The following is a 9,921-nucleotide window of genomic DNA, read 5'->3' as shown; positions in this document are numbered from 1 at the left end:
CTAACGAGAGAACTGCCGATGATCCGATTTCTTGCTAATGTTTTTGAAGATCTTAGCTTTGTGGACGTTCTTTGGTTTCTGGTAACCAAAGCCCCCACCTCCACCTCTTTTCTGTAGTCTTCTGCCATGGTTGCTGTTGACATCTGAAATTGTATTGGTTAAAGAACTTAAAAAGGAATAATTTGAAATGTTGCTTTTTAGGTATTTGTCAGCATTATACAAGCAGTTGAGTCACATTAACTATGGACAAAACTAGAAGTTTGTGCCTTTGGCTCTAAATAATGGTTTTATTATCCAATTGTCCAACTGAGTTGGCCAAAGTTCTACTGCTTCAAATTCCCTCCACTGGCAGGTTTGACAGTAATTTAGATACTGTCTTCTATTTCATGCTTTTGCTCCTCTTTTTCGATTTTCCATAATTATTAAACTTAAGCATGTACCTTTCAGTGAACAGTACTCTGGAACATGTCTGAAGCAACTGGAGGATGCACATGCACTAAAACACAGATGTTTGTAAACAAATATTAAAACCGCAAAACCAGAAGTTTAACATTTTCTTTGAAAAACCTTTGTTAGAGCATGATGTATTATGTAATTGCAAATAAACCCCCACAATCAGAACTTGAAGTGGCACCAGGAATTTCACTAAGTTACATTTATAAAGCTGAGATTCAGCTGTGAAACCCTGTAGTAAAAGGATACTGAGGTCAACAAATGGAGGAACTTTAAAACCAAACGAAAGGCTGACTTTGGGAAGATCCAAGTTATTGACATCATAGATCTGCTTCAGAGAATGGGAGTCATAAGCTCTAATGTAAGCTTTGTATGCTTCCTGGGCTGACTTGTGAAGGAAGTAGTTCTTCTCAATCAGTTTCTCCAGCTAGTGAGGAGAAAAAAAAACACCACAAAATCAAAACATATCCAATTATAGCTGTAACAAGTATATATATTATATTCCAGCAGATTAATTTACTGTATGAGTTGCAGTGACATAGAATATTCACGTCAGCAAAACTTCCCTGTAGCAGTAGAGTGCACATATATCAGAGTGCTTTTATAAACCAATGGAGGTTGCATTTTAAATGGAGGAGCATTTTAAAATAACCTGTATTAATTTAAGACCAAAATGCAGATGCACTAGTGTAGACTAAGATGCTTTATTTGTTGCGGGTTAAGTTCCCAATACACTTTAGCTCCAAGTGTCTCACTTGCTGTTTAACATATGTTAATTCAGCATACCAAGAGTAAGTTATATTAAACATCATTGCTCCCTAATCTTTACCTCCTTCTGGAAAGATTGTCTTCACTGCTTCTTGTACTTCCTATTTCAAATTTAATTTCCTGCAGAGATGCTTTATCTTATCAAAATAATGATTCATAGAACCAAAAAACAACAGAAATTCACATCTACACAACTATCTACACTATTCTACTCATCTTCCATAGCTGTTTTTCTAGCACTGGAGCACGAAACAGGATTAGCTGATGCTGCGCTTTATTAATACCAGCTAGTTGAAAGACATATGTCACTTGCAAATGATCTGCACATACATAGCTATTCAGTAACAGCTACTCAAACACTGTTTGCTATGTTAGACAAGAAAATTGTGTTTAAAAGTTGAAAGCAGGTTTACATCACTGTGGTTTTGTGATGTACGGCAAAAAAACAATTATTACAAGAAAATTTATAATATATAATGATGACAATTTAGTAGTAGATATTAAAGTTCACCTTTAATTTCTAAACATTATTGCTTTAACTGCTATCGAGGAACTTTTTCCAAACAAGCATACATATTTTAAGACTGCAGTTATAGACTAATATTCTCCATATAAATTATTACACAGATATTCAGAGTAGCTTTAGTATTAAGTAATTTCATACCTGAGACTGGATGTCTGAAATTTTTGACCAGGAAAATTCAAATTCACTTAGTGGCACCTTAACAAAACAAAACAAAACAAAACAAGAGAAATAAAATATCTAAACTATTTATACTGTGTAAATAATTAATGTGTTTAAGATCTAAGACAAATAGGAAGTAATCTTTTTGATAACAGATTTTTAATACCACAGCTGTATCTGTAAGGCACCTTCCATCAATATACCATCACCTCCTTTAAGCTAGAGTAATAGACACTCAGCATGAAACTTCAACCCCTTTACTTTGTTTTATAAACTATATCATTTCAATTACAAGTGGCAAACCTCTGAAGTGTAAACAAGCCCATAGGATAGCAGCCAAGAAACTAAGTGCAGTTCTATCATATGAAAATGATTACATTTAGAAGGCAGCTGCAATTCCTTTGCGATTGAACAAAATGCAACTGACTTCCAATATATAAAAAACACTACAGAAGCAACATCTGGGTTTTAATTTCCTGTAGATAGTCAAGCTCTCAGTATCTTTCCACAGAGGTCACAGGAAATATATTTTTTAAATAACACAAGTTGCACAGTTGCAAAGCAACTATAAATACACTCAATATTTATCTTTGCGCTGCTGACTTTAGACTTAAAGGCAGATGTTCAGTTAAATATTTTCTAAGCAACAGATTGTTTTTTGCTTAAAATATTAAAATGTTCAATTATTACAGTTTTCACCTTTAAAAACCTGTTGTACAGTAAAAAAATAATAAAATAAAATGTGGACATATAAACTTACCCTGGCCTGTTTAAGGTAGCGAAGGAAGCCCAGTTCTTCTGGCCGTAAAATGAGCAGAGCGTGTCCTCTACCATTTATGCCTCTGGCAGTTCTGCCAACACGATGAATATATTCCTTTCGGAGAGAAAAAGAAACAGCAAATCCAATCAGTCTCTCAAACATGCAATAATCAAACAGCAAAAATCAAGTTTAACATTAACGTGGTGCAATGAATCACCCATTATTTTTTAAGACTTTTTCTTAGCACTGACACATGAATGAGGGAAATCAAGTGCTGAAGATGCAAAGCATAATTATGCTGCGACAGAACGCCTGAGTAAAAGTATTTTGCCTTTTTCTTAAGAAAAAATCTTAGTCTGCTAAAATTGAAGATTAACTGAAAACTAAGTTTTGCTTTTGATATATTTTTTCTGTATATTTGTAAAAACTGCTGACTTTTTTGAGTTTTGCTTGTTTACACTGGACATTTAATCAAATAAGAGTACTGATTTTTATTTAGAAGTCAAATTTCTACTGGAAAAAGTTAGCAGACTCAGACATACACACTTATACTCTTCTTAAGAAGTGTTTTATTGTTTATCTGATTAAATTTTAAATTAATTTAACAGAACAAAGAATAATGTTTTAAAAAACAACTTTTACAAAGTTAACAAAGGTCTCAGCTAGATGCAGCATCACCTAGGAGCTAGAGAAGGAAAACGGAAGAAATCAGCTGCTAGATATTAACATGGCTCAAATTTCACAGCTTTACTCTGTAGGCACGATTTAATTTGCTGCTGTGAAGCTTTTCTATCTCCTGAACTTACTTTTGGATCATCTGGAGGGTCATACTGGACAATCCAGTCAACTTCAGGAATATCCAGTCCTCTTGCAGCTACATCAGTGCACAGCAGAATTCCAGATTCTGCATTACAGAACTGGAAAAATGTTGTAGTACGTTTGGTTTGTTTCTGCTTGCCCTAAAAAGAAAGAAACACATTAAGGATGAAATATAAACTAAAGGAAATAATAATATGCCAAGTGCCAAAAATATTTTGGGGCATCTTTCTGGATCATGGACTTGTACAGGTCAAGCAGGACCATTTCACAGTGAAGAATCAATACTGCCACAATCACAGGATCACAGGGAGAGGTGAAATAGTATCTCTCAGAGGTTACATTGTATCTTCTCAAGCATGAAACATTTGGTTGCATAAACATTCTTTCAGGAGGGCTGAAAGGACATTTGCAACTCTAGCAATATGTTAGATTACAGGTTAAAAAAAACCCCACAAATGGTCAACTGTAACTGTTTCACAATCTTCCAGTTAATTCTTTCTCATGAACCTTCTACTGAATTTCCTCCATTTTGTGGTTTTGATGAATATTTAAGATACTCATCCAAATGGTTAGAGCTGGCATAGGAAAACCAAACATCACCCTCGCTTTATGAAAGCACCCAACACACTATGGAACAGTGTTTGGACTCCTCTGACAGTAGCTCTGCTCCACAAATTGAGTTTTAGTGGTTATGAAAGGCAAGCCCTTGGAAGAAAACAGAAAGCTTTCTAGACACAGAAAACAAATTAATATCAGACCTCAACCATGGGTTGGAAAACAGTTAAGACTAACAATGTTGACATGTTGCTATTGCATAGTCTTTGCTACAGACTAAGCAAGATCACCAGTTCTGTGAGCAGGTCATCTGCTTATTAGAAACTGGACTGAAATAAACAAGGCAAATATAAGATCAGTAATAACTTACAGGTACTATCACATTAATAATCCATTAATGCAATACTTACATGAATGGCCAAAACTGGCAGGTCGATATAGTTGAGTAATTCATAGTGGTACTTCACAGACATACATGAAGAAAAAAATACCATTAGTTTCTTCTTTCGGTTCTTCTTGAGGAATGTGAAGAGCAAAAGGAATCTTTTCTCAGATGGACACACTACATACCCCTGGAAAATATTTAAATATTGTTAAATATAGTAGCATGGAAAAAAATTTTGTTTCAGCAATGCAGCTGAACTGGGGAGGTGTTAGGTTGCAAAAAAATTATGCCAAATAGTTAAATCTTCCAGCTATACTGGGCTAAACCATTCAATGTATTGTCTCTCCCTCACCTTGTTATATGAAACTCCTAAAGACTATGAACTTGGCAAGAAACTTACTGTGCTAGCTTGAAATATGAAGTAATTTTTAATTAATTGTCCAAACTAATGTTAGTTAAGCAAAAAGTAATTAGTTTATACAATAAAAATTCATTTAGAGAACTTTGAATTACTGACATTAAGCATGGAAAAAAACTGCACAGGGTTCTTAATATTTTTTTTTATGAGTTTAAGAATTTTATTTTATGGAATTGTTGCTACTATTTTACTCTCTTAAAGTAATATATAGCTACTGGTAATTATATAACAACACATCATGTCAACTCCACACAGAAACTACTGTATATAGATGCATATAACATACTATCATTAGCAAACTAAATAAAGCCCTTAAGGCAACTGATAGATTTGCCCATTAGGATGGTTAACACCCTTTAAAGAAAATGTTTGTGCAGCCCAGCTAAAAACACACAGGATGTGGAAAGTTCACAGATAACACCCTTTTTAGTAACATTTGTGTTTTACCTGTTCAAGACCATCTACTGTTGCTGTCTCCTTGTTATCATCAACCCCAACATATAGTGGCTCTTTCTTCAGAGAGATCTTTGCCAGATCTTCAACCTTTCTGGTTTGTGTAGCAGAAAAAAGCATTGTCTGTCTGCGCTCTGAAAAGGTAATTATTTTGAAAGACAGCATCATTTTTCAAAAGAGAATTCAAATAGCAAGTCCATAACATCTCTAGCTGCACATTTCCCTGATCAGGTCTTCTACTTTTTCCTATTAAATTTTAATTCAAACATACTGCTACTGACAAAGACAGACAAAGTTGTATTATGGATTCTAGAAGATGTTTACTTAGGCTGCCCCCACCCCAAAAATCCTAACAGTTATCAAAACATAATATTCTTTCTTTCTGAGAACACATTAGTGATAATTTACACTCCAATTTAGACACAAAAGAATGACTGAAATAGAGACTGACCTTGTAATTCTAACTCTAAATTTACTTCCTTGCAATGAATATTAAAATGTTTATTTAAAAAAGAAAATCATGCTGGAGACTGTGCAAGAAAAAACTTCCCAACACTTCAGTACATTATTTATTACTGTTTATCTTGGAAAATCAGTCTGGAACACACATGTTTTGTGCATGCTGTTTAGTCACCTGCCAGTTGGTCTGTACTGAGCCTCAGTGACTTCAGTGGTCTTAGAGCAGATGTAGGCAATCTGCTGCCAGTCTGTCACCTCTCAGTTCAAATACACATCCCCATCCTATGACATTCTCTTTTTCTTATTTTCCACTTGAAAACAGGTCATTTTCCCACTCCTCCTTCCATTTTTAGCACTGTTCATTAACATTTTTCACAGGATGTTATTTATTAGGTTTATATATCTGCATTTTAAACATGCAGATCTGAACTTAAATGTTTAAGGTGTGAAAATTCTAAATATTTATCACTGAATTTTTAGATAGTTTCCATAGAGTATTTTTTTCTGCATTTTGAAAGTCAACAGGAGAGCCTTTTTGACCTTGAGAATGTGTTACATACAGCAATTACAAGAAGAAACTGAATGAAAACTTATTAAAAGAAAATTTTAACATGAATACTTAGACTGTTCTTAGAGGTGTGAAGAAAACTGAAACTCCAAGTGAAGAGACTTTTTTTCCTAATAGTGGGATATAATTAATTGTAGGAAATAAACAAGCAGAGGAAGATAAATGGAGAATGTAGATGTTAAACTAGAAGGATCTTACATGAACAGAATTTTAACCCTAAAATGTGTTTGGAAACTCTGCCCTCATAAATGATGTTAAATAAATATGTACTAGGCATCAGAAAAAAAAGGACAGAGTAAGACAATCACACTAAAGTGCATTTACAGAACTGTAAAAATTAACAACTTCTCTTATAATAATTGAGTCATAAAGAAGACAAGATAGTCAAGTGATTTGCATGGAAGACAGATTTCTTTTTTTTCTTACTTGGTAGAAGCTTTATGATCTGTTTCATTTCTTCTTCAAATCCAACCTCCAAGATACGATCTGCCTCATCAATTACCAAACACTGCAAGTTCTTATACATGAAACCTGGAGTGTTCTAAAAGATTAACAAACTCAGAGTCAGACAGGGATTGTCTTAATGTTTTAATTATGGAGATTAGACATACTTGTTTTATCTACCTGCATATGATCCAGCAATCTTCCTGGTGTTGCTACAATGATGTTGATGCCATTTCCAAGTTTCTGTGCTTCTGCTGATCTATTACTGCCCCCCATTATCAGACCATAGGTGTGAACATGATGGTTCATAAGTTCTTTAAGAACTCCATAGGTTTGCATAGCAAGCTCTCGGGTAGGAGAGAGAATAATAACACCCGTTCCTAAAAAATACACCAAGAGTAAGTTACAACAACTCCTCCAATCCCCCCCGCCCCTTAGCCATGTCCCTAAACAGCTGCACCACAGTAAAATTCAACTGTGAAACAAAGAGCCTTACCATTTCTAGGCATGAATTTTAGCTTGTAGATGAGCTCTACTGCAGGAATAAGAAACGCGAGTGTTTTGCCACTGCCTGTCTTTGCAGCTGCCAAAATATCCCTGTATGGAACAAAGTTATAAAGAGTATTTATTGATAGTACTTAAAAATATTTAGTTAATCCTAGAGAAAATAGCAGTACTCTTTTGAACAATATGACAATGTAAAAACATGGCTTCCAGGAACAGGAGAGCTGGCATTAGAGCTCGGTGGCAGATGTGGTTCACAGCAACCTGTCTCTAGAGACACATTGACACCAGGCTTATGAAAACATACTTTGCTGCTTTCACTGCCAGACACAGAGTAGTTTCCATGACCTTACCCTAATAATTTGTTCACAGGCAACAATCACATGTTCTGCTAACTTGTATTAATGTCTATAAACAATATGAGACCGCATTTTAAAAATTACAAGCAGTTTAGCTGCAGAAAGTCACATTTCATGAATTCAGCTTGCTCGCAGAATGGATATATTTGGGGTTAACATAGTGATTTAAATACCTATTTCTTACCTGCCTTCCAGAAGTGGCTTAATACTTTTATGCTGAATTTCAGTCATGTGCGTAAAACCCATGTCATTTATGCCTTTCAAAGTATTCTCACTGACAACACCACCCAGGGAAGCAAAAGAATTGTCTTCAAAAGCACCTGAAGTCAGGGGGGAAATAAAAAATATTCAAACTTATTTCTTCAGTTCCACTTGTCCTCTGAGATTAGCCAGTTAAAATTGACTTAGATGAAAAATAAAAATCAAAGCAAAGGACTTTGTTTTAATTCCTTTTTACCATAAAATCTGAAGACCCTAACAAAAGACTCTGTATTCATATTTTCCTAGGAATATGACACAGAGCTGTTAAAAATGAACATTAATGCACTGCTTCTGTCAAATTTACTAGTTGTACACCTCCACTTTGCTCTTCATTGGCTTTTCTCCTATAGTTACACATGTGTATGCATTTTAAAACTGATTTTCACTAGCAATTGTAAAGACTACTAGAGGGTGTCTATAATGCAAATTTCCAGCAGCAGTAACTGAGTAATGGCTGTACAACCGCCCGTGTCACGTCACCTACATTCAAACACCTGAGTTATAAAGGCAACTGGAAAACTTCAACTTGCTCTGGCAGAAAGTGTCAGACCTTGGCTTTTTGGACACACATGACAAAGAGATCACAAGATACCTGTTACACCCAGTGGTAAGCTGGGCACTTCATCCTCCTCCTCGTCCCCCTCTTCCTCTTCCACTTCTTTCTCTCCAGAATCCTGCTTATCCTCATCTTCTACCTGAACAGGTTCATCTTCTTCAGTTTTGGCTTTTTTAGTTTCTGTATCTAGAGTGTTATTTTACAAAAGACAAGTCAGAGAGACAAGGAACATGTTAATAATTAAAAGCTGTTCCACAGAGTGCATTTCTGTAGTCTGTAAACCACACATGTATCACTCTTACGTTGCTTTCATGGAGTGGGAAAGTGAGAGGAGAAGGGGAGGCAAGGTTTATATGGAACTTTCTGAGGCAGAGATAAAAAGATTCAGAAGTTGCCTGCTCACTGTCCACTCTGCAAAGTAAAACAATGAAGCTTAATGTATATATCATACAACGTTTTCCGTGGAAGCAAGAAAAATTATTCTTAAACAAGTTACAAAATTCTTTCCTATCTGTAAAGCAGAAAGCAAGTTTCCAACAGTTTGTGCTCAGGACATGTGAAATGTAATGTTTCTTGTTTCAAGTTCCTGGATCCTCAGAGCAGGAAAACACCTCTTATTTGCATAACCATGACAAGTGTCACAAGTACCAAATACATAATGGATAGAAACTTGCAGTGCATACGCATGCACTTACATCTATTTGCGTGTATGTATTAAAAATATATATAGGAATCAATAAATTACCTGCAGGATTTAATTTCTCAGGGTCACTTTCCAGTATCTTTAGTTAAATAACACAGAGATGTTGCCAAAGGCTGAGTGTGTTGCTGAGATGTACAGGATATGTATTTGCATGATAAAGAAGCAAGGCATCCAAACTTGATGTTACAAAGCAGAACCCTATGTAACAAAGTGGTTCACAGAATCACAGGATCTTAGGGGCTGGAAGGGACCTCGAAAGACCATCCAGTCCAACCCCCCTGCCAGAGCAGGGGCACCCAGAGCACATCCCACAGGAACGTGTCCAGGGGGGTTGGAATGTCCCCAGGGATGGGGACTCCACAGCCTCTCTGGGCAGCCTGTCCCAGGGCTCTGTCACTCTCACAGGAAATAAGTTCTTCCTGATATTCACATGGAACCTCCTGTGCTGCAGTTTGCTTCCATGACCCCCTGTCATCACTGAAGAGCCCGGCTCCGCTCACCCGGCGGGCTAACACGCGTTAGAGTTAAAACAAGCAACAGCGACGATCCCCAGAGCTTCACAACGCCCACCAGACCGAGACACGGCGCTTCCCACACCGGCCAACCCTCTATCCCCAGACATAACCTACCCCCTTCCGCAGCAGCCGCGGCTTTCCTCTTGTTCTTCTTCTTCTTCTTCCTCTTCTCATCCCCGCCCGCTCCGGCCTCCGGGGCCGCCTCCACCTCCTCCGGGGCCTCCGGGGCCGCCGCCTCCTCCGCGGCGCCCCGCGA

The 9,921-nt window shown here is 36.7% G+C and overlaps 1 protein-coding gene across 1 annotated transcript in view; it reads right to left on the bottom strand.

Annotated features, from left to right (window-relative positions):
• DDX18 (DEAD (Asp-Glu-Ala-Asp) box polypeptide 18) overlaps window positions 1-9,921 on the bottom strand; it is a 10,609-nt gene continuing 688 nt past the window's right edge. The window contains exons 2-14 of the mRNA XM_010001305.1: window positions 9,780-9,903; window positions 8,484-8,633; window positions 7,815-7,950; window positions 7,264-7,364; window positions 6,948-7,147; window positions 6,750-6,864; window positions 5,291-5,430; window positions 4,451-4,612; window positions 3,473-3,625; window positions 2,667-2,780; window positions 1,886-1,942; window positions 703-880; window positions 1-143 (exon numbers count right to left, since the gene is read on the bottom strand). Coding sequence (XP_009999607.1) covers window positions 1-143; window positions 703-880; window positions 1,886-1,942; window positions 2,667-2,780; window positions 3,473-3,625; window positions 4,451-4,612; window positions 5,291-5,430; window positions 6,750-6,864; window positions 6,948-7,147; window positions 7,264-7,364; window positions 7,815-7,950; window positions 8,484-8,633; window positions 9,780-9,903 — 1,773 coding nt within the window. The remainder of the gene's footprint in view (window positions 144-702; window positions 881-1,885; window positions 1,943-2,666; window positions 2,781-3,472; window positions 3,626-4,450; window positions 4,613-5,290; window positions 5,431-6,749; window positions 6,865-6,947; window positions 7,148-7,263; window positions 7,365-7,814; window positions 7,951-8,483; window positions 8,634-9,779; window positions 9,904-9,921) is intronic.

The sequence above is a fragment of the Chaetura pelagica genome, unplaced genomic scaffold (genome assembly GCF_000747805.2).
Source record: "Chaetura pelagica isolate M959 unplaced genomic scaffold, ChaPel_1.0 scaffold381, whole genome shotgun sequence".
Lineage (NCBI taxonomy): Eukaryota > Metazoa > Chordata > Aves > Apodiformes > Apodidae > Chaetura > Chaetura pelagica.
The sequence above is the reverse complement of the archived record's forward strand: the minus strand, read 5'-3'. Positions and strand labels throughout refer to the sequence as shown.